The sequence below is a fragment of the Salvelinus namaycush genome, chromosome 1 (assembly GCF_016432855.1).
Source record: "Salvelinus namaycush isolate Seneca chromosome 1, SaNama_1.0, whole genome shotgun sequence".
In the NCBI taxonomy this organism is placed as follows: Eukaryota; Metazoa; Chordata; class Actinopteri; order Salmoniformes; family Salmonidae; genus Salvelinus; species Salvelinus namaycush.
Window position 1 is genome coordinate 63,370,141 of NC_052307.1, and position 24,486 is coordinate 63,394,626.

General features: G+C 45.5%; 1 protein-coding gene across 1 annotated transcript in view; it reads right to left on the minus strand.

Annotated features, from left to right (window-relative positions):
- The window catches only part of LOC120052524 (neural-cadherin-like), a 189,751-nt gene that overhangs the window by 74,888 nt on the left and 90,377 nt on the right, over window positions 1-24,486 (minus strand). The window contains exons 3-8 of the mRNA XM_038999491.1: window positions 16,121-16,318; window positions 15,357-15,582; window positions 13,551-13,755; window positions 10,000-10,111; window positions 6,203-6,452; window positions 508-650 (exon numbers count right to left, since the gene is read on the minus strand). Coding sequence (XP_038855419.1) covers window positions 508-650; window positions 6,203-6,452; window positions 10,000-10,111; window positions 13,551-13,755; window positions 15,357-15,582; window positions 16,121-16,318 — 1,134 coding nt within the window. The remainder of the gene's footprint in view (window positions 1-507; window positions 651-6,202; window positions 6,453-9,999; window positions 10,112-13,550; window positions 13,756-15,356; window positions 15,583-16,120; window positions 16,319-24,486) is intronic.

The following is a 24,486-nucleotide window of genomic DNA, read 5'->3' on the forward strand; positions in this document are numbered from 1 at the left end:
ATTGAAGTGACATGGATGAATAGCAGTTTATTTGTTTTGTGTAACAATCAGAGTTATATGGCATTTATTTCCTTATATGGTTTAGAAATCTCCCCTTTCTGCTGACAGTTACTATCAGTGGAAATGAACAAAGGAAATTGCACCTTGACGTTCCAGAGTAATTGAATTTGTTAACGTAATTTTATTACCCTTTAATGCGATATGCAGATTCAATGGTGCAATTTACCCAGGGTGGGAGGGCTATGAAATTAGTTTAGGCCTTTAACACAATTTTCGATTTCAAATTGCTTCCTTGGTGGACTAAAGGCGGGACATTGGAGCAAACCTTTTGATGACATCTGTAATGACAAAACCAGCCGCGCTAAAAATGAACAACAGCTAAAGTGTATCTCGTGACAATTCCTTTCACCGATCTAGTGTAATATCCACAAGAAGGGATGGGGAAGAGGGAGAGCAGCAGGACTCACTGAGGAAGAGGAAGGGAGGGGTGTAAACAATATGTCTCACCTTTCTGGCTGTCGATAACAAAGTTGCCCTCGTCGTTGCCCGTTGTGATTTTGTAGGTGATTCCATCGCCGTCGGGGTCCTTGGCAAGCACCGTGGCCACCAGCGTGTTAGGCCCGGCGTCCTCCGAGACGAAGGTCCGGTAGCTGTTGACAGAGACAGAGAGACATCCCAAAGTCAACACCTTCCCTCGCGTCTCCCCAGCGACAATCCAGAGTGTGAGAGCGAAAATGAGTGAATAACACACCAGGCTGCGGACTTGTCACATTTGAATCACTTTAACATTTCAAACAGATTTACGAATGCATTATGAAGCTGTTGTTGGGAGGGTAAAAACAGAATTGGTTGAGTGTCTGATATGTTGGGCCTGGGTGGAGACAATTTGAGTTCTTATTCCTAATTCTATGGAGACAGCAGTCAGTAAACAGCTGTTGGCAGCCTGTCACAGTGGAGAGGTAGCACAAAGTGGCTGGGGTGGAGTGTGAAAGAACGAGTGACTTGGATGACAGAGTTGTGAGGAACTCTGGAGAGAATCAACCAAGCCCAGCATGTCACACAAACACACAAACAAACCCCTACTGTATACTGTAGGTATAACTATACAGTACACACGCCAAATACAGAATACACAAATAATGCATGAACACCTTAATCTCACACTGCCAGTCGCGTTCTTTCCCCCTGGTTGATTCACACATAAAGGCGATTACAGATGGGCCGCGGTAAGCGGCGAAGGTCTCATAGACTTCAACTGGAGTAGGCTGCCAGGCGGCAAAACACGAGCAGTTTTGCATGTGGCCGCGGCGGTCCCGTAAGCGGCGCCCGAGGCGCCAAAAGATGAATTTGCTGAAGTCTTGAGCGGCTCCGCCGTGCACGGCTTACCGAAGGGCATCGTTCGTCTTGTCAACCAATCAAACAATGCGGTTCAACAACAACGCGGTTCAATTTCCGTTTATCACAACCCATCTGTAAGCGGCTTAATGCAATTTACACCTAATGCACATACGGTACATGCCAGCTAAACAAAACTCATAAAGACCAAACCAAACATGTGTATCCTAACACAGACATTTGTATTGCCAAGTGAGAGGGCTCCTGTTATCCATGTACATTAAAAAAGTTACCAGTAAGTAAGCCTTGTCCGAGCCAGAACAGCCAATAGGGGTAGCAGCCTATCTCCTGTTTACCTAGCATGAGGCAGCTTGACGTACAGCACACCCCATAAACAAGACGCTAGTCTGTCATAAGGCCTTACCCACAATCCATCTCCTGATTGCTGAGTGCCGAGCAGAGAGGCATCAGGTCCCATTTTTTGTTGTATTTGGTATGACCCCCCCAAACTTGCAGTTTCAGGGCTGACACTCAAGGCCACTGATTATGCACATACTGTATATTACAGTCCACAAAATGACAATGAAGACACAAAGCCATATAGGAAATAGAGATTGTGCACGATGGAGGGCAGTTATGTCTGTTCTCAGTCTATTCCATTGGCTAACCCTTGGCCCGGGACCCCTAGACTGAGAACCCTAGAGCAGGCTCCAGGACTTGCTATGTGATACAAGCTCCCGATAGTAATGACAGAACAGAAGATGGTCCAGTACTGCTGTTAAGTAAATAGGATTCATTTTATACCTACAGTAAACTAACTATACTGTACAGTTTATGGCCTTCAAATCTAGCAGGCCTGTAATGTAAAGAGCACTTCCAGACCTTTACACTGATCTGAGAAAAAACAAACAATTTACTCTCCTCTACACAGGAACACACATAAAGGTAAACAGACGGCCATGCTCCCACTCCCACAGACTCCTACTCATCCCCCATTCTCAGAATCACTTGTGCTGTGTACAACTGTACACACATAAATAACTGTATTTTATTTCAAGCAAACAGTCATAGTGATGCAAAAACAAACACATTCACACACACACACACACATTCACACACACACACACATTCACACAGACACACACACAGAGATATAAGCCCCACGGGCTTCCCATCTGTCTCTTTCACCAATCACCCTCCCGCTTCATCTATATTGAAATGTTCCCGTGGATGTGAGCGCGTCTAACAGCGGAAAGACAAACAGGGCCTCAATGTGGGCACAGTATGTTGTCGGTCATCATTCCTCCCACGCTCCACTCCGCTCAGAGCTAGTGGACGCAGAAACTAGACAGAGGAGCGACTCACTCTGACAGACTGGCAGAGACGGACTCTTCTACCGAGCCAGCGTGCTCTGTACGTCCGTCGGTCGGTCTTGTCTGTCTGTAGTCTGTCTGTCTGGAGTCCGTCGGTCTTGTCTGTCTGTAGTCTGTCTGTCTGGAGTCCGTCGGTCTTGTCTGTCTGTAGTCTGTCTGTCTTGAGTCCGTCGGTCTTGTCTGTCTGTCTGCTACCCTCTCCTCCACTCCCAAGTCAGTAGAAAATGATTAATTTTGCTGGGTGGAGAGGGAAAAAGCACTCACAGCATGAGCATGCCTCTGAGAACATTTCCTTTATGTTCCTTTCCGCCCTTGCCAGTGGATGGAAGCTGCTCAGAATTTCTCTACAATGAAGATCTACTGTATATTACCCAATCAAGATATAATTTCTTCGGGCAGAAATGGAACAAACTTTTCATGTGTCGTCTATTGTTTACACAAGAGCATTATGCACTTTCCATTTCCATGGAAACCAATGTTCCAGTTTCTTTCATTTGATTTGAATTGATTAGGGCCCTGTCAAGTTGTATTTCAATAGGAATGCAGGCATGACTGTATGGAGCAACAACTTATGATAACTTATGCAGAACAAATAAAGACGATAAAAAGTCTTAGAAAAAGATGATCAACTACAATGATACATTCAAAATGAAAAACGAATTCAACTGATCAGTGATCGTGTCAAATCAGTTGTCTGACAAATGGAGAGAGGTTTGGGAAAGGGAGGAGAAAAAGGGACAGAATGATGGTGACAAGGAAGCAGAGAGTAAGATGGACGGGTGTCCGGAGAGTGACAAAGGTGGAGAGAGGGGACCGGTTGTGCTCGTCATCCGGTCCTTTCCCACACAATTGATTGATAGGCAACAGAGTCGTGCCGACAGGCATTTCATGCTTGTGACTTATGTCCCCGCTTGGAGACGCCCCCCCCCCCCCCCTCAACCCCCTCACCCCTCCCCATGCCACCTGCCTGCTCCAACACCCACCGCCACAGCACAACAGACACCTGCGACCTGTAATCTGTCACCAGCCTCAAAGAGCCTTCGTTTCCCATGATGAGATGACACCCTCGTACACCCCCCCCCCACACACACACAAGACATCTCTCAAAGACCTTATTCTCACAGGCTCCATTTTCTCGAAAGAAAAAAGAGAGGATCCACCACACCACAGTGCCTCTCCATCACCTGCCTCCGCCGCTCAAAGGTTGTCGCGCACCGACTCTGTCTGCTGTCCCTCGCTCACCTGTCGCCGTGGACTTTGGCCCAGGTGACGGGGTTCTGACACAGGACTGACTGACAACTCCCAGGCGGGGCCGCCATGTTGTGGGAGAGGCAGTGAGTGAGTGAATGGCGAACGCGGCAGGCGCCTGCCCAGGCAGACAGACAGTGGTTGTGTATTCCCCTCACAGCGCCAGCTCTCCCGCTCATTATCTTACCCCATCAATCTCATTTCAACCCAAACTCCAGCTACTGCTCCATCAGAGTCTTCCTACGTCCTCCCTCCCGTCAGCCAAGCAGCCAGCCCGCCTCTACCACACCAGAGACACGGACGCTCTGTCACCCTTAACCCCGTTTCCCTCCACAATGACTGACATCAGCCGCAATATAATTAGCCAATTTACCCAAAACATCTATTACATATTAACGACTGACAAAACACACAGCGCCGGCCCGAGACCGGCTTGTTTGTGCTCATTAGCATCTCTCTATCTTCTGTAACGTCAACAGATTGCCGGGGCTCTGTGAGTACATGTATAAATATCTCTCTGCCTATCCAATTCACTCATCACTCAGGTTACTGTCGGCCAGCAAACAATCCCTGTAATGATCTACTTAGTGTAGTGAAAACCTCGTAACTCTATTTCTGGCTTTTTAAAAATATATATATATTTATTTTTTTACATGTATTGAAAGCAGGGACTCCCCTCAATATTCGCTGAACATTTCATGAGCCTCGGCCCACGAAAATGTACTCAAAATATCTTCAGAAGTTTCGTTGTATGTTCGTTAATAGGAAAATATGGTGTTTTTTTTATTTCCTGAAAAGTTTGTTTTGGAGATGAGGTTTTCGTCTGATAGCGATGAACAGCAAAGGGGAGCGAACCGAGTGGCAAAAGGAACTGGCTGATCCAATTGAGCCCAATAGAAATAACAGTCTGACGGCCATCACAAAGTTACTCAATTAATACCAGACACCCTGCCCTGTTTCATTGTTTTATACATTAGAGAATATCTGTAGACTAACAATGACAATTCACTGTAGATCTCTGTAGAATGGACAGAGCATGAGGGGAAACTGGTGATGCTCCTGCTGACAGGAAATCAATTCTTCCCACAAAACCCCCAACAGAGACACACAGCAATAACACACACACAGACCCACACACAGCCTCCCATTACAGCACACAGAATCCCATCCACCTACCCACACCACAACATTAATCCCAACAACTAAACGCTAAGTCGTCTACATAGAGCATCCATATCAGCAATTCATACCCAGCCACACCCACACACTGGGTCCATGCCACTGTTCATCAGAATGATTCAAACAGACATCCCTGGTGGGCAGTTGGTTCTCCCTCTCCATCTCTCTATCCCCCTACTCTCTCACTCTGTCTGACTCACTCACTCCATCTCTCCATCTCTCTCTCTCTCAACTCTTTCCCTACCTCTTCATCTCTCTCTGAAAAACAAACGTGTACTTCAGCACACACACACACACACACACACACACACACACACACACACACACACACACACACACACACACACACACACACACACACACACACACACACACTGCCCTGGTGCTGGAGTTATTCTCTCCACGACAACTAAAGGCATGGCTGATTGAACCTGCCTCACCAATCTGCAGAGCTTGCTGACAGAAAATTGTCCAATTAAAAGAGCCACAGGCCAGAGCAACGCCAGAGGGGGAAAAAAAACAGCTCAATGTATCACAACAGATCGGCCCGGAACAGCAGGGTAATGCGGCATTTAGAAAAAGGACTGTGCGGATGAGCTAATACAGGGCAGGAAACATGCCCAAGAGGAACAGGACAGATAGATGTTTAAATCCCAGTTTCTGTTTCTTTTTTTGTTGTTGTGTGTTTTGTTTTGAAGGGGGTTTGGTTGTAGACCAGCGGCAGCTGTAGGGGATTTGGGGAATTGGCAGCCATGTGGAATTCTGGGAAACTGCAGCTGCACTGGATTGTGGGAGGAGGCAGCTGTGCAGAGCAGAGGAACGTGAAATGGCATGGCCTAGGCTGACAAATAGGCAACGGGTGAGGGTTAACAACAAGAAGAGCAGGCAGGGTGGAAGGAACATTATGAGAAGAGAAGGGAGATACATGAATAATAAAAATAATGAGATAGGTGTTCTGCTTAGATGTTGATGATGATGATGATAATGGCCATGATGATGATTGTGATAACCACGCTCTTACTTATGACGTTAATGGTGATGAAGAGGAGAAGCAGTACTGTACTCACACATGCTGGGAGAACTCGGGGACCTCATCGTTGACATTGGCCATGCGGATGCGTACAGTGGCTGTACCTGTCCTGGGCACATCTCCCTTGTCCACAGCCATCACCACAAACTCATACAGGTGGTTGGGCCTCTCATAGTCCAGCTGCCCCGCAGGGAAAATCGTGCCGTGGGGAGAAATGCTGAAGTCTGGGCTCATAGTGTAGTAGGACAACTCAGCGTTCAGGTCCGAGTCACAGTCACTGGCAGACACTAGAGTGAGGGAGAGACACGGGGGAGAGGGGAGGTTAGACAAAGACATCTCTCTGTATCCTTGAACATCATCTAACCATAACTAATATGTCCAACACGTGACCCTAGTCTTAATTACTATTGTTTTTCCATGCATGTTCACACATTTCTGTATCGCGTCAAATTGAAGATTAGGAATAGCATTTTCCCAAATGTCTCTTTTTGTGTTGAAAACATACTGGAGTAGGGTTACGGTCAGAGTGATTGCCTTGCTAAAAGAGAGGGCTGTGTCTGGGACTGGGATCAGCATATTTTCCGCTAACTAGTCCTTTTCACCGGGAACTCCTGCATTCTGCTATTCTCCTTAGATTGCATTCAGTATACTCTCTACCTCACTGTGTCATGTAGACCAACAGCATCCAAGATACAGGAGATTGGTGGCACCTTAACTGGGGAGGACGGATTCGTGGTACTGACTGGAGAGGAATCATTATTCTGAGCCGTTCAGCGGCCTCCACTGAACCACGGGAACCTCGGTGGATTTAAATGTCACCAACAACACTGTCAAATATGAGCATTATCCTTGATGACACATATCCATATATTGTGGAAGACTTCTGAAATCAAAGTCAATATTTCATTTCCTCAGTATGCTGATTTAGCAATGAGGGTCATTTGAATATCCATCGATACTGAGCCAGTGAGGCTCTAAAAGGATTGCTGGGCTAACTGACAGCCTCCTGTGGTCTGGTTCCTCAGCCCTCACCACAGAACAGAGCTATAGGAGACATAGATGAATAAACCATGTTGTGTGGTGCTGTTTACCATGTCGCTATCAGCCTAAATCCATGTATATCTAATCTTTCAGATCCACTTCAGCCAATCCCAGGGCTTGTTGCTGTGGCCTGGGCTAGCCCTAAAAATGGAGCCGGATGATGTTCAGTGTAAAGTGTAAAGTGTAAAGTGTAAAGTGTAAAGTGTAAAGTGTAAAGTGTAAAGTGTAAAGTGTAAAGTGTAAAGTCTCTCTCTCTCTCTCTCTCTCTCTCTCTCTCTCTCTCTCTCTCTCTCTCTCTCTCTCTCTCTCTCTCTCTCTCTCTCTCTCTCTCTCTCTCTCTCTCTCTCTCTCTCTCTCTCTCTCTCTCTCTCTCTCTCTCTCTCTCTCTCTCTCTCTCTCTCTCTCTCTCTCTCTCTCTCTCTCTCTCTCTCTCTCTCTCTCTCTCTCTCTCTCTCTCTCTCTCTCTCTCTCTCCAATTTTCAATTCAAGGGGCTTTATTGGCATGGGAAACATGTGTTAACATTGCCAAAGCAAGTGAGGTAGATATTATACAAAAGTGAAATAAACAATACAAATTAACAGTAAACATTACACATACAGAAGTTTCAAAACAATAAAGACATTACAAATGTTATATTATATATATACAGTGTTGTAACAATGTACAAATGGTTAAAGCACACAAGTTAAAATAAATAAGCATAAATATGGGTTGTATTTACAATGGTGTTTGTTCTTCACTGGTTGCCCTTATCTTGTGGCAACAGGTCACAAATCTTGCTGCTGTGATGGCACACTGTGGAATTTCTCCCAGTAGATATGGGAGTTTATCAAAATTGGATTTGTTTTCAAATTCTTTGTGGATCTGTGTAATCTGAGGGAAATATGTCTCTCTAATATGGTCATACATTGGGCAGGAGGTTAGGAAGTGCAGCTCAGTTTCCACCTCATTTTGTGGGCAGTGTGCACATAGCCTGTCTTCTCTTGAGAGCCATGTCTGCCTACGGCGGCCTTTCTCAATAGCAAGGCTATGCTCACTGAGTCTGTACATAGTCAAAGCTTTCCTTAAGTTTGGGTCAGTCACAGTGGTCAGGTATTCTGCCACTGTGTACTCTCTGTTTAGGGCCAAATAGCATTCTAGTTTGCTCTGTTTTTTTGTTAATTCTTTCCAATGTGTCAAGTAATTATCTTTTTGTTTTCTCATGATTTGGTTGGGTCTAATTGTGCTGTTGTCCTGGGGCTCTGTGGGGTGTGTTTGTGTTTGTGAACAGAGCCCTAGGACCAGCTTGCTTAGGGGACTCTTCTCCAGGTTCATCTCTCTGTAGGTGATGGCTTTGTTATGGAAGGTTTGGGAATCGCTTCCTTTTAGGTGGTTGTAGAATTTAACGGCTCTTTTCTGGATTTTGATAATTAGTGGGTATCGGCCTAATTCTGCTCTGCATGCATTATTTGGTGTTCTACGTTGTACACGGAGGATATTTTTGCAGAATTCTGCATGCAGAGTCTCAATTTGGTGTTTGTCCCATTTTGTGAAATCTTGGTTGGTGAGCGGACCCCAGACCTCACAACCATAAAGGGCAATGGGCTCTATGACTGATTCAAGTATTTTTAGCCAGATCCTAATTGGTATGTTGAAATTTATGTTCCTTTTGATGGCATAGAAGGCCCTTCTTGCCTTGTCTCTCAGATCGTTCACAGCTTTGTGGAAGTTACCTGTGGTGCTGATGTTTAGGCCGAGGTATGTATAGTTTTTTGTGTGCTCTAGGGCAACGGTGTCTAGATGGAATTTGTGGTCCTGGTGACTGGACCTTTTTTGGAACACCATTATTTTGGTCTTACTGAGATTTACTGTCAGGGCCCAGGTCTGACAGAATCTGTGCAGAAGATCTAGGTGCTGTTGTAGGCCCTCCTTGGTCGGTGACAGAAGCACCAGATCATCTCTCTCTCTCTCTCTCTCTCTCTCTCTCTCTCTCTCTCTCTCTCTCTCTCTCTCTCTCTCTCTCTCTCTCTCTCTCTCTCTCTCTCTCTCTCTCTCTCTCTCTCTCTCTCTCTCTCTCTCTCTCTCTCTCTCTCTCTCTCTCTCTCTCTCTCTCTCTCTCTGAGTGTGTGTGACACAATCACAGCCTCCTGTTCTGACCCCACTAATCCCAGGAACAAGAGCCTAATCTCGCCTTCTTCACTTTAAACCGTCGGACCAACACACAGGGAATTTAAAAAAAGAAGCTTTCATTGAAAGCACATCCCCATAGATGTGAGCCAGATATGGCGTTCTCGCGGCTGCTTAAAAGTCTGTAGGAAAAGTCCTGTTACGTTCAGATTCATAGCGATAATTGCAGTGTGTCACATCCGCCGGTACGTAGGTCCCTATGCACCTGTTGAGCATAGCAGGCACACCACACCTGCTGGGGCTCCTTTACCAAACACACCTGCCTCACAGCGGCCTCACAGCGGCCTCACAGCGATGTCTGCCAAAGAAAGGCTGTTCATCACCAAGGGTACACCTCTGGTACTACGCAAATCAAGTACAGGGAGAGACTTGATTCAAAAAAAGGTTGCTGATGTTCACATGTAAGTCCTCTCCTCACCCACCAGCATGGTGAACATAGCACTACAGGATAACACAGAACTCCTGTGACTACACTAGAGAGAATATGTGGAGCTTCGTGTGGTCTTAGGAACAGAACTGCACGTTGTCCCTGGCCATGAGATGGCCATTAGAGCAGGGGGTGGAGGTGGAGGTGGAGGGGGGGATGGAGGGGGTGAGAGAGAGTGTACGCGTATCGCTCCACTCACCTTGTAGCAGAGAGGTTGCCGTGGTTACAGTCTCCGGCACACTGTCTTTGCTGTAAATGGACTGCAGGAACTCAGGAACACAGTCATTTTCGTCTGTGATGATCACACGCACCTGTTTAATTAGGAGAGAACATGATTCATACGTGATTCAGTTTAGAGAGAGCGCACGTGCGAGAGAGAGAGAGAGAGAGAGAGAGCGCACGTGCGAGAGAGAGAGAGAGAGAGAGAGAGAGAGAGAGAGAGTGAGAGAGACAGAGAGAGAGAGAGAGTGCGAGAGAGAGAGTGTGAGTGAAAGAAAGAGAGAGAGAGAGCGAGAGAGAGAGAGAGAGAGAGAGTGTGAGTGAAAGAAAGAGAGAGAGAGAGAGAGAGAGAGAGAGAGAGAGAGAGAGAGAGAGAGAGAGAGTGTGAGTGAAAGAAAGAGAGAGAGAGAGAGAGAGAGAGAGAGAGAGAGAGAGAGAGAGAGAGAGAGAGAGAGAGAGAGAGAGAGAGAGAGAGAGAGAGAGAGAGAGAGAGAGGGAGTACATTATTCTCCTCCTCCAGGTAATTTGATAGTTATCTTTAGGCCTTTGATAGATTAATTGTTAAACCTAATGAACTGTCTTACCATGAATTGCTTTTAACAGCTCAGCTAATACAATCTATTTAAACTGAGAAGAAAGTGAGCTAGAGACACTGAGTAAAATGTGAGTATATCACAGTTGAAGGAGAAGTAGAATACATCGCAGGGCAGAAAGGTTTGAGCTTGGGCTGTGCCAGGGAGCAAGAGTCATTCATATCTGGGCTTCTGAAAGTGTCTGATTGTGGCCAGTCTGGGGAGAGAGCCAGTAATCGTCCCTGGTGTTTATCACAGGAGAGGAAAAGCTGCTTTCAGTAGATTGCCCTTTTACTACTAACAGTCAGAGCCAAACTCCACAGCACTGGGTAAGCAATCCCCCAAGAGGTTCAACAGGGTCAGAAAAAGAAGGAAAAAAAGATGGAAAAAGAGAAGAGATGCTCTGCTGCTGCTATTTCCTTCCCCGTTCCACCCCTTCTCCTCCTCCTCCTCTGCCCTTCCTCTCCTCTGCGAGGAGCAGCAAGGTAACAGGGGATTACAGTGTCCTCCTCACTGTAATTCACACTCATACACCAGCCACGGAGAGAGAAGAAAAAAAATGATCACACAAAATGAACATAATCCTCCAAATCCACACCTTTCCCCTCCCTCATTACACCATGCAGTCAGCGCTTAGCGGTGTGCTCAAAAGGTGTGCGTTCGTAAGCGCCTGTTCTTTGTTATCTGCCGTGAGCAGCAGTTACATCCCTATCCTGGCTCGGAGGGACACAGACTTCACCGATTTACATAGAGGCTAGGATTGCTTACCCAGGCCCGTTAATAACCCAGCTAGCCACCAGACGGAGACCTGTAGTGTGGCGACTCCCGGTCCAGTGAGAGGGTCTCATGATCAATACCAGCAGTGAGACACAATGCAGCCTCGGTTTCCTCCTGTGACTACTAGGAGAGAACCACTGACATGAAATACAGTGGGTTGCCGGGCGAACACGGCAGCCCCATGGCCAGAGCACTGCTCTGCTCGACCATTCATTAGGGGGGGGGGTAAGGAGAGCTGCCTGCCTGCATTAACAGCTGTTCTCTTCCAGTCCAGAGCCTGCAGCTAAGGAGCAGAACACTCAGTCAGACTCGGCGCGTTCTTCCCATGTCAGAGTCAGAACGCTCTCAGAAGAACAAAAACAACAAGAACATCAGCTGACCCCCTTTTTAACACACACCATGACCACGGTGCCAAAGCACACAACTGTTCTGTTAGAAGAAGCACAGTAATGTGAGCTCCCCGAGGCAGCTAGCGAGGAGAGAGAGAGGGTTGTGCTGGGCAGTGCAGCGGTGAAACAGAGGGCTGAATTTGAGGTGAGAGCCAGTCAGCTCTGATAAGGCTGAGGACCCATCGGCATGTTGTGGAGGGGCTGGGGCAGGTCACTGCCTGGTTAGGTAACTAATGGTGCTACAAAGTCTTTGCTGCAGTAGGAGAAACGCCTGGAATTTTAATTTACAAAGCGGATTCAAAGTTCAGGGCCATTTCACAACTCAGTCTCTTCGGAGGCAGCTTTGACTGCTTGACTGTTTGGATGTACATTTTTTGGAGGTATGTGATGAACGTTGAACAGCTGTGCCCTGTGGCATGGGCAGGACAGCAAGGGTTGGACAGGGCAGGACAGGAGCGTGGGCAGTCGGAGCAGGGCACGAGCACGGGCAGCAACACATCTCCCTCCCTCCCGCCTCTCTCTGTATCGCTCTCTCCCTCCTCCCTTCCCCTCCCTCCAGCCTCTGCCTAGCTTTCTCTCTCCCTCCCTTCAGAATCTCCCTCCCTCTAGCCTCCTTCTCGCTTCCTTTCTCTCTGTGTCTGTCTGTCCGTCTCTCTCTCTTGCTCTCTCTCTATCTCTCCGGCCCTCCCCCTCCCTCCCTCCAGCCTCCCTACTCTCCCTCCCTCCCTCACTCCCTCTTCTACCGCACCAGGCATTCACTGAGGACTCTTTCTGGACATAAAGCTCGCAGGATTAGACAGATCTCAGGAGCAGCTGCCAGTCTTTTCTCTCTCCCCCTCATGTTTGTTCCCACATTTTGTTTGGCTCTGTGCTCTACTGTTGTGCCTGAGGACAGGGAAGACCAGTGGATCTGAGCAGTGAAGATGTCTGTCTTTCTGCTGACGTTAATGAGGCATGATGCTCATGTTGAGGCGGGGCACCACAGAAGAGAAACACTGGGAGCCATTCTCTAGTCTCTCCCCCAGGTCCCCCATCCATGTTTAATTAGCAGTGAAGGCTGGGATATTTCCCCAGCACTGAGACAACAAACTAGACCACCCAACATCATACATGTTCCCATTCGTTTTGTTCATGTAGCCGTTGCCCATGTGTTCTCTCTGTTCAAGCATCTTAGCAGCTCAATGAATTGATATTCATAATCAGAAGGATAACCTAGCGAACCCTGTGAGAGGCGTTACATTCTGTGTGTGTGTGTGTGTGTGTGTGTGTGTGTGTGTGTGTGTGTGTGTGTGTGTGTGTGTGTGTGTGTGTGTGTGTGTGTGTGTGTGTGTGTGTGTGTGTGTGTGTGTGTGTGTGTGTGTGTGTGTGTGAGCGAGAGAGAGAGAGGGTCCAAGGCCAGATCTGGACCCATATATACACACACACACACACACACACACACACACACACACACACACACACACACACACACACACACACACACACACACACACACACACACACACACACACACACACAGAAAGACGCATCATGCAGGCTCTTTCAGTTGCAGAACACTTGCAGGTGGGACACTGCAGGAATGTTTCACAAACAGCCACATTATAACAGATCACGTCTCTCTTATTATGTCCCTCTTCCAGTGTTAGATTCCATTTATCCATCTCCCCTGTTCCATGTACCCAATGATTCTCAATGATTTATTCCCCCCCCCCCTCTCACTCTCTTTCTCTCTCTTATACACACACAAACACACTGAATGCTAGGTAATCATTCTGAATAGACATTGGACACACCTCAGCAGCGCTGCTCAGACTGTCCTGGTCCTCGCTGGCCCTGACCATGAGCAGGAAGCTGTGCTGGTCCATCTCAAAGTCTATGGTCCTGGTCAGAGTGATCTCCCCCGTGTCCGCCTGCATGCTGAACAGACTGCTGGGATTGATGAGCAGGCTGTAGCTGATTGGTTGCTTCTGGAAGGACATGGCTGGAGTTGCCAGGAAGCTGCCGGAGAGAGGGTCGGGAAAGGGAATTTTGTATTTATTTATTAGGATCCTCATTAACTTACGCTCATGCAGCAGCTACTCTTCCTAGGGTCCACACACAACATTACATAATATAGAACTTTAATAGACAAGAACAGCTCAAGGACAGAACTACATACATTTTAAAATTCCTGTACTGACAAAACACTGAGAAAATTATTGATACGTGATTCAGTTTAGAGAGAGAGGGAAAGTGAGAGAGAGAGAGAGCGAGAGAGGGAGGGAGAGCGTGTGAGTGAAAGAAAGAAAGAAAGAAAAAAAGAGAGAAAGAGAGAGAAAGTAAGAGAAAAATGGAGAGAGAAAGAGTGTGAAAGAGAGAGAAAGTAAGAGAGAGAGAGAAAGAGAGAGAGAGAGAGATGGTGAACACATCTAGCATGGTTATTCAGTTTAGCGATGAGACAGAGAGACGGGAAATGTAGAAACCGGACAAATGTTTTCTGGTTTGTGTAATGTGTACCACAACGGCAATGGAGTTATGTGTTGTGGTACACAACCCTCAGGCACTCAGCAGGAACAATCACCACAGATGTTACTCTTTCAACTGATGGGTGCGTGATGTAAGTTCCTGTCAGTCAAAATAGAGAAGCAACTGGAGAGATTATAGGAGGCAGAAGGCCAAAGGTCAAATCCCTTACAGTAACCGCCACAGGCTATAATATAGAGTGTGTGTGTGTGTGTGTGTGTGTGTGTGTGTGTGTGTGTGTGTGTGTGTGTGTGTGTGTGTGTGTGTGTGTGTGTGTGTGTGTGTGTGTGTGTGTGTGTGTGTGTGTGTGTGACAAACAATCATTGGTAAAACATTGAATAACTATGTAGGCATGTTTTATATGAACTTATGGCTCAATGCATAATGTTTTATGTATGAATATGTCTGAGATTGTGTGTGTATGTGTACTGTTAAAGTGTGATAATGTGTGCATATCATTGGCAATCGGTACTATGGTTATGCATTCAAATGATTTGTGAGTACAAGTGAATTATTTTAATGCCGACTTGTTTTTTTAAACTAAGACCTTCATAACTTCTGGTTTTACATGATGTGTGTGTATGTACGTGACTGTCAGCGTTTGTGTGCATGTGTGCAATTGATTGTTTGCGCGTGCGTATGTGCGTGCGTGTGTGTGTGTGTGTGTGTGTGTGTGTGTGTGTGTGTGTGAGCCTATGTGTGCGTGTGTGTATGTACGTGTGTGACTATGCATGTGTGCACATGTGTGTGTTTGTTTGTGTGTGTGTGTGTGTGCGTACATGGATGCGTGCATGCGTGCTTGAGGCTGTGACTTTGCATGTGTGAGACTCAGAGGAATCTGGTGGGAGAAGCTATCGGAGGACGGCCTCATTCTAATGGCTGGAATGGATTTAATGGAACGGTATTAACTATATATATATATATATATATATATATATATATATATATATATATATATATATATATATATATATATATAACAATTACAATGAGCCTGTACTCCTACAGCTCCTCCCACCAGCCTCCTCTGCTTCGCATGGGAGTATGTGCGACTTTGCGTGTGTGTGTGTGTGTGTGTGTGTGTGTGTGGTACTCACGGCTGTCCCTCTGGTGTGTTCTCAGGCAGTGAAATAGTGAAGGATGCGTTGGAGAACTGTGGCGCTCTGGCTCCTGCTATGATTGACACTACCACTGGGGGACTACGGCTACCCAGCCGGTCAGCAGCCACCACTGTCAACAGGTACTCTTTGTCCCTCTGAAGTGGCAGCCCCGTGGTCCGGACATGACCACTCTTTCTGTCCACCTCGAAACGCCCATCACCACCTGCAGATAGGAGGCAACGGAGGAGTTTATATTCTAAATATATATTTGGAGGTATTTTCTGACTAGAAAGGGAGAGAGAAGTCATGTTGAAGGGCAGTAAGCCAGATTTCAACCTATGCTGACGTGTGGACCAGCCAGGCCACAGCAACTTTTTTCCCTGTCATTCATTCATGGAACAGAACGTCCGGTATGTTCCATTTTAGAGGGACAGCTGCAACAATGAACCTTTTAAAACGCATTGAAAAGAAAGTTCAGATGGAATCTAATATTAGAGTCATTGATGCACAGATTCACATATACAATGCCACCCACAGGCAATTTCATTCTGCCGAACTTCGGCAATTGTACACATATGACATAAGATAAGGCACATGTTTATCTTAATGAAATTACAAATTAGAAGCATAAAGGTATAAAAGCATTTATAAAAGCATTTATAAAACCATATAAAATATATTTTTTTTCTCTTTCTATTACAATGCTGCCAGTTGATGTACTCAATGAAATTGTGCTCAATCACTGGACAGGAAGCACCTACCATCAGACAGGAAGTACTCCACCTCCCCGTTGTTGCCCTCATCTCCGTCCTGGGCGTAGAGCTTGTAGACCAGTGACCCGGCCAGGGCGTTGGGAGATACCACTGCCAGGTAGGGGGAGGGGACCATGGTCCATTCCGGAACATTGTCATTCACATCAGTCACCGTCAGCTCCAGCCGTACCAGGTACCAGTCTGGACCTGTAAAGGATCGGCAGAGATTGTTCCTCTGTAGTTCAGTTGGTAGAGCATGGCCCTTTGCAGCGTGAGTATAGTGGGTTCGGTTCTTGGGACCACCCGTATGGAAAATGTATGCATGCGTGACTGTACGTAGCTTTGGATAAAAACTTCTGCTAAATGGCATATACAGTGGCTATTGAAAGTCTAAACACCCCTTGGACAGTTTTTTCCCCCTACCAATCTACACAACATACTTCACATTTAAAAGTGACAGAAACATTTTAGAAAATGTTCCAAATGAATAAAACAAATTAAAATAAAGATGTATTGATTGCATATAGTATGTTAATACTTGGTGGAAGCACCTTTGGCAGCCAGTACAGCTTTGAATCATTTTTAATAAGATTCTACCAACCTTGCACAAATATTAGGGCAACATATATACCTTATGTTTGCGAAAATTGCTCAAGCTCAGTTAATTCGGTTGGGAATCATTGACGGGCAGAAATATTCCAAACTTGTCTCTGTATTCAAGCAGATTTAAGCCAGGACTGAGACTGAACTACTCAGGAACACCTCTTTAGTCATTCTGGTGTGTCTTTGGCATTAAAATGTGTGTTATTGTCCCCCTGAAAAATAAAACTATCTAAGGGTTAGGTTTTCAGAAGTCTAAGATGAGTTTTCCTTTAACTTTTTACCTGGGCTTTTGTTACTTTCATATTTCTGTTGAGCCTAAAAAACTCCCCAATCCCTACCGATGACAAGCATACCCTATAACATAATGCTGCCACAACAACACCTGAAAACACAACAATAGTTGAAACTACAGAGGATAAACCACATTGCATTCACTCCACATTGCTGGCCTGTATGACAAAGTGAAAAGAAAGAAGCCCGTGATCAAATAATCCACTCCAAATCATCCGCTCTGTTTGTAACAGGGCCATTAAAGGAGCATCAAAAAATGATTCAACTTCATATTCATCATCTCCAGCACCACTCCAACATCAACATGTGAAAATGGACCGTTTCTATGTTTTGTAGTAAAAAATGTAGTCGGAAGAAAAAGTGTTTCCCATGACATCATCAGTGTGCATCCTGTTATTTAAAAAAATAAAAAATAAATGATGAGTAGGCATTGCCTACTAATAGTCAACTAATTGGTTGATGATGTCATTGGAAACACCATATTCCTCTATATTTTTTACGACAAAACATAGAAACGCGCCATTTTGACATATGTTGATGTTGGAGTGATGCTGGAGATGATACATATGAAGTTGATTTAATAAAAAAAAGATTTTTATTTAAGTTGTACAACATGCAAGACAACATGACAAAGAAATCAACTTTTTGGCTTAAATTAAAAACCACAGGATTGGGTCAAATCCAAAACAACACAGAGTGAACCCTCTGCATTGGCAAGTATTGTGGGTGGCAGCATCATGTTATGGGTATGCTGGTCACCGGCAGGGACTGACTGGGGAGTTTTTCAGGATCAAAAGAAATATGAAAGGAGCGAAGCCCAGGTAAAAAGTTAGACAAAAACCCGCGTCAGTCTTCTGAAAACTTAACCCTGGGATAGAGTTTATGTTTTTCAGCTGGACAATTAGAAACATTTTTATGCATGAGTAGTCCAGTCTCAGTCATGACTTCAATTTGCTTGAATATCTGAGACATGGTTTTTGACCAAAACAATGGATATACATTATGTGGTGCAAAGTGTTGTGCAAAGTTGGTAGAATCTCATTAAATCTCATTAAATCTCATTAGAATCAGCAAGATGTCAACACATCTTCATTATTTATTTATTTTATGAAATAGGACTATTTCCTTTAGTGTTCTTTCACTTTGACAGTGTGGAGTAGATTGTGTAGATCTGTAAGTAAAAAATATAATTTCATCCCTTTTTGACTTTCATTTTAAGGCAGCAAAATGTGAAGGCTGTGCAAGGGGTGTGTAGACTTTCACTAGGCACTGCATTATATGTTGTATGTTGTTATTATTATAGAGATTGACTAACACATTCACAGAGTCTCAGTCCTAACCCAGATTCATACTCCCAACCAGAGGGAACTCTGAGTATCCATGAGGTTTGAGAGATCTTCAGAAACAGAATAACCATACAATACTGGACAGTGTCATAACACTACCATAACAGGCTATGAGGTACTGTACAGGAACCAATCATTAAGCTCTGAAAGCCATTAGGCTACATGACAATACAATTATCAGCCATTAGTCCAATTTCACGTAAAGCCATGCTAAAGGATGTTAATGTGTTGTAACGCGTTAACAGAAAACAGCAATCACAATTGAAATCACACACACACACACACACACACACACACACACACACACACACACACACACACACACACACACACACACACACACACACACACACACACACACACACACACGCACACATTTACAAGCACGTACACACACACACACATACACACAAGCATACACACACATACACTACACACACACACACAGGACACACACACAACCACAAACAATCATGAACAGAAAGACGCATCATGCAGGCTCTCTCAGTTGCAGAACACTTGCAGGTGGGACACTGCAGGATTATTTTCACAAACAGCCACATTATAACAGATCACGTCTCGCTTATTATGTCCCTCTTCAAGTGTTAGATTCCCTGTATACATCTCTCCCCTGTTCCATGTACCCAATGATTTTCCCTCTACGCTCTCTGTCTCTCTCTCTCTCTCTCCTTTTCTCTCTGGCTCTCTCTTTCTCTCCATCTCTCTGTCTCATTCCCTCCTGCAGCTGTCAGGTAGAGGAAAGCAGGTGTTCTGTCAGGGGCCATGAAAGGGCCAATCACCAGGGGAATCAAAGAGCCCAAGACGCTGTCATTCTGGTTCCCTCTCTGACAGCCTGCCAGCTATTTATACCAGTCAAAGAGAGACGGGGGGAATCAGAGGGAGAGAAATAGGGTGAATAGGAGAAGAGGAAAAAAGAAACAGAGCATCATGAGAGAGAAACAGAGGGAAAGAGGAAGAGAGAGAGAGAGAGAGAGAGAGAGAAAGATTGACAAGCGAAACATGGACAAGTGCAAGAGAGAGAGAGAGAGAGAGAATGCATGATACACTGTCACCTAAGTGATCCTAAAACTCACAATAGCCAACTAGGATAAGGCAGCAAGGTCGGTTATGCCTTACAACCGCCAATTACAATCAACCGTGTTCCGTCTGCAGAATGAAAATAACAGTACACTAGTCTGAGATAAACTATATCCCCTTAGATTATCTCTCATCTGATTATGTGTCTGTCTGGGAAACAAGACAGAGACAGTCACTTACCACCAGGCACCACATGCCGGGGATGTGCCCAGTGATGCCCACTCATGAAGGCAGACATCAGAACACCTGCTTGCCCAGGAAAATCCAACCTACCACCTGCTACCAAATGTACCACAAATGACAACAAGCTATGTATTCATAGGTTATTATCATGTTATTACTATTGGGAAATGCCAGGTAGCAGATTATACTAATGGAAATTAAAATAAGGTTGAATCAAATGATCAGGTCCCTTTGGAAAATAAATGGTAAAAATCTAATGACAGCGAAATATGTGGTGGCATGACTTAAGACACATTGAGCACACTGCACTCACAGAGCTTCATTCTATAACTGTAACTGTTCTCTAGTTAATTAAATAAAAGCAAAAGATGGACTCAATAATGCCACCCGAACACCATTTTCATTGTGGTTGCCACAGTTTTTTTGATGTACTCTAACTTATTATAGATTTGAAAATTGCTTTTCAGATAATTGAAAATGTTAAAGCAGCAATACAGAAAAAGCATGTGGCAACAGAACAATTTAGACAGAGGGACGGGGATAGAGTAAGATTGAGAATGGGAGGGAATAAGACAGAGGGGGGAACAAGGGAGCAATTCACTATGCTGATCCTCAACACAGGGGCCCCACAAGGGTGCGTGCTCAGCCCCCTCCTGTAATCCCTGTTCACCCATCACTGCGTGGCCACGCACGCCTCCAACTCAATCATCAAGTTTCCAGACGACACGGCAGTGGTAGGCCTGATTATCAACAGCGACTAGACAGCCTACACGGGAGGAGGTAAGGGCCCTGGCGGAGTGGTGCCAAGAAAATAACCTCTCCCTCAACGTCAACAAAACAAAGGAGCTGATCGCGGACTTCGGGAGACAGCAGAGAGAAGATTGAGGGGGGTAGAGGAAGATTGAGAAGGGGAGGGAATAAAACAGAACACAGGTGAAAAAGTCCTAAGAAAAATAAGAACGGAGCAGCAGAGCAGGATTAAGACAAAACCCACTGCGTAAGAAATGGCCCGAAGGTTGTTATGGAAACAGACAAATAACAAAATCTGGAACAGGCAGCAATTGCATAAATCAATGGAATTAAAGGGACAGAGACAGAAAGAAAGGAAAAGAGAAGCACATCTATAAAATAAAAATAGAGGGGAAATAGGAAGCTGGACGTTTTCAGAAACCGCAAATAACGATCCTGCTGCACTTGAGTGTCCGTGGTTCATGGAGAGTTTCTAATGGTTGCTCTCTGCTGCTATAACATATCCAGATTTAATTGGGAAAAAGACAAGAGGGGAACAGGGATAATATGAAAAGCATAGCAGGGAGAAAGCATTATTCATATAATAAACCGGGAGGCTAACGGCCAACTTCCAATATGTCCATCCAGAGACAAAAACACTCTCGCGCAGGAATAATGATCATTACAATAGATGAGATATCCTAACGAGGAAATACTGGTCCATGTCAATTGTTTGTCTTCATTCATTGTAAAGCTGTCCACTATGAAACATGATAATTTAATGACGGTTCAATAAATGAAAAACAATATGAATATGCGTCGGGCTACAGCAGTGAATCAATCTACTAGCAACACTGATTAATGAACTCCAAATGATGTAGGTGCTACTTACAGTTGAAGTCGGAAGTTTACATACACCTTAGCCAAATACATTTAAACTCAGTTTTGCACAATTCCTGACATTTAAGCCAAGTAAAAATTCCCTCTCTTAGGTCAGTTAGGATCACCACTTTCTTTTAAGAATGTGAAATGTCAGAATAATAGTAGAGAGAAGGATTTATTTCAGCTTTTATTTCTTTCATCACATTCCCAGTGGGTCAGAAGTTTACATACACTCAATTAGTATTTGGTAGCATTTCCTTTAAATTGTTTAACTTGGGTCAAACGTTTCGGGTAGCCTTCCGCAACCTTCCCACAATAAGTTGGGTGAATTTTGGCCCATTCCTCCTGACAGAGCTGGTGTAACTGACCAGGTTTGTAGGCCTCCTTGCTCGCACACGCCTTTTCAGTTTTGCCCACAAATGTTCTATAGGATTGAGGTCAGGGCTTTGTGATGACCACTCCAATACCTTGACTTTGTTGTCCTTAAGCCATTTTGCCACAACTTTGGAAGTATGCTTGGGGTCATTGTCCAATTGGAAGGCCCATATGCAACCAAGCTTTAACTTCCTGTCTGATGTCTTGAGATGTTGCTTCAATATATCCACATAATTGTCCTTCGTCATGATGCCATCTATTTTGTGAAGTGCACCAGTCCCTCCTGCAGCAAGGCACCCCCACAACATGATGTTGCCACCCCCGTTCTTCACGGTTGGGATGGTGTTCTTCGGCTTGCAAGCCTCCCCCTTTTTCCTTCAAACGTAATAATGATCATTATGGCCAAAAAGTTCTATTTTTGTTTCATCAGACCAGAGGACATTTCTCCAAAAAGTACGATCGTTGTCCCCATGTGCAGTTGCAAACCGTAGTCTGGCTTTTTTATGGCGGTTTTGGAGCAGTGGCTTCTTCCTTGCTGAGCGGCCTTTTAGGTTATGTCGATATAGGATTAGTTTTACTGTGGATATAGATACTTTTGTACCTGTTTTCTCCAGCATCTTCACAAGGTCCTTTGCTGTTGTTCTGGGATTGATTTGCACTTTTCGCACCAAAGTACGTGCATCTCTAGGAGACAGACTGCGTCTCCTTCCTGAGCGGTATGACGGCTGCGTGAACCCATGGTGTTTATACTTGTGTACTATTGTTTGTACAGATGAGCGTGGTACCTTCAGGCGTTTGGAAATTGCTCCCAAGGATGAACCAGAGTTGTGGAGGTCTACAATTTATTTTCTGAGATCTTGGCTGATTTCTTTTGATTTCCCCATGATGTCAAGCAAAGGGGCACTGAGTTTGAAGGTAGGCCTTGAAATACATCCACAGGTACACCTCCAATTGACTCAAATTATGTCAGAAGCTTCTAAAGCCATGACATCATTTTCTGGAATTTTCCAAGCTGTTTAAAGGCACAGTCAACTTAGTGTATGTAAACTTCTGACCGATTGGAATTGTGATCCAGTGAATTGTTGGGAAAATGACTTGAGTCATGCACAAAGTAGATGTCCTCACCGACTTGCTAAAACTATAGTTTGTTCACAAGACATTTGTGGAGTGGTTGAAAAACGAGTTTTAGTGACTCCAACCTAAGCGTATGTAAACTTCCGACTTCAACTGTACATTCAAACATAAAAACAACTTAAAACAGACACTGACACTGAGAATGCATTTCCTCAGCTAGCTTAGTATGTCTGGAGTCTAGCCTGAGAGAAACAAAAAGCCCAACAGCAACAACAAAAACAAAGACAGCCTGATGTAGTTCATAGTGAGCTCAGTGACCTAATCCACTGGCTGACCTGGGATCAGAAGAGAGATGACCACACGTGACAGGTGAAGAGTCTCCTTCCATTAATTGGCTTATGTGGAACAGACTCCAGGGGCCGTGCTGTGAATCACGCATGAGATCCGAGCCAAATGTAGGGCTCTCAGGAAGCGCCAACGCCAAACTTTTGACAGGGCCACGAATCGACAGGGGCCACACTTTTAACTGGTTCTGAATAAATTACTGCACACTCTCCACTTGTCACCTAGCTGTTTCTTCCCCTATTCCGGACATTGTTAGCGAGGGTGCTTAGCGTGACCCCAATCAGCACCTGGCTCCCTCTATCCTCTCTGCCCTGCGTACTGCTGACAGAGGGAACACAGGCACAATTACTGTCTCTACCAGTCTAGGAAGAAGGGAAGCTTTCTCATTCTCTCTACTCCCAGCACTGCATGCTAACTACAGGAGTCCCTGTTCTCCCGGGAACACAGTTCTATCACTTTACAGCACAGCAGATGGAGAGAGAGAGAGACAGAGGGAGTGAAAGTGTCTGTGTGTGCGTGTGCGTGTGCGTGTGTGTATGTGTGTGTGTGTGTGTGTGTGTGTGTGTGTGTGTGTGTGTGTGTGTGTGTGTGTGTGTGAGAGAGAGGAGGGAGGTATTCCTCTGGACAAGAGGAATACCTATGTAAGAGTGCTGTTCGTTGACTACAGCTCAGCCTTCACCATAGTACCCTCATCATTAAGCTCGGGCCCTTGGTCTGAACCCCGCCCTGTGCAACTGGGTCCAGGACTTTCTGACGGGCCGCCCCCAGGTGGTGAAGGTAGGCAACAACACCTCTTCTATGCTGATCCTCAACACAGGGGCCCCACAAGGGTGCGTGTTCAGCCCCCGCCTGTACTCCCTGTTCACCCATCACTGCGTGGCCACGCATGCCTCCAACTCATTCATCAAGTTTGCAGACAACACAACAGCGGTAGGCCTGATTACCAACAATGACTAGACAGCCTACAGGGATGAGGTAAGGGCCCTGGCGGAGTGGTGCCAAGAAAATAACCTCTCCCTCAACGTCAACAAAACGAAGGTACTGATCGTGGACTTCAGGAAACAGCAGAGAGAGCACACCCCCAACCACATCACAGAGGCCGCAGTGGAGAAGGTGAAAAGCTTTAAGTTCAGCAGCATACACATCACTGACAATCTGAACTTGTCCACCCACACAGACAGTGTGGTGAAGAAAGCGCAACAACGTCTCTTTAGCCACAGGAGGCTGAAGAAATTTGGCTTGGCCGCAGGGCTCTCCAGAGGGTGGTGCGGTCCGCCCAACGGATCACCGGGGGTACACTGCCTGCCCTCCAGGACATCTACAACACCCGGTGTCACAGGAAGGCCAAGAAGATCATCAAGGACCTCAGCCACCCAAGCCACGGTCTGTTCATCCCGCTATCATCCAGAAGGCGAGGTCAGTACAGGTGCATCAAAGCTGGGACCGAGA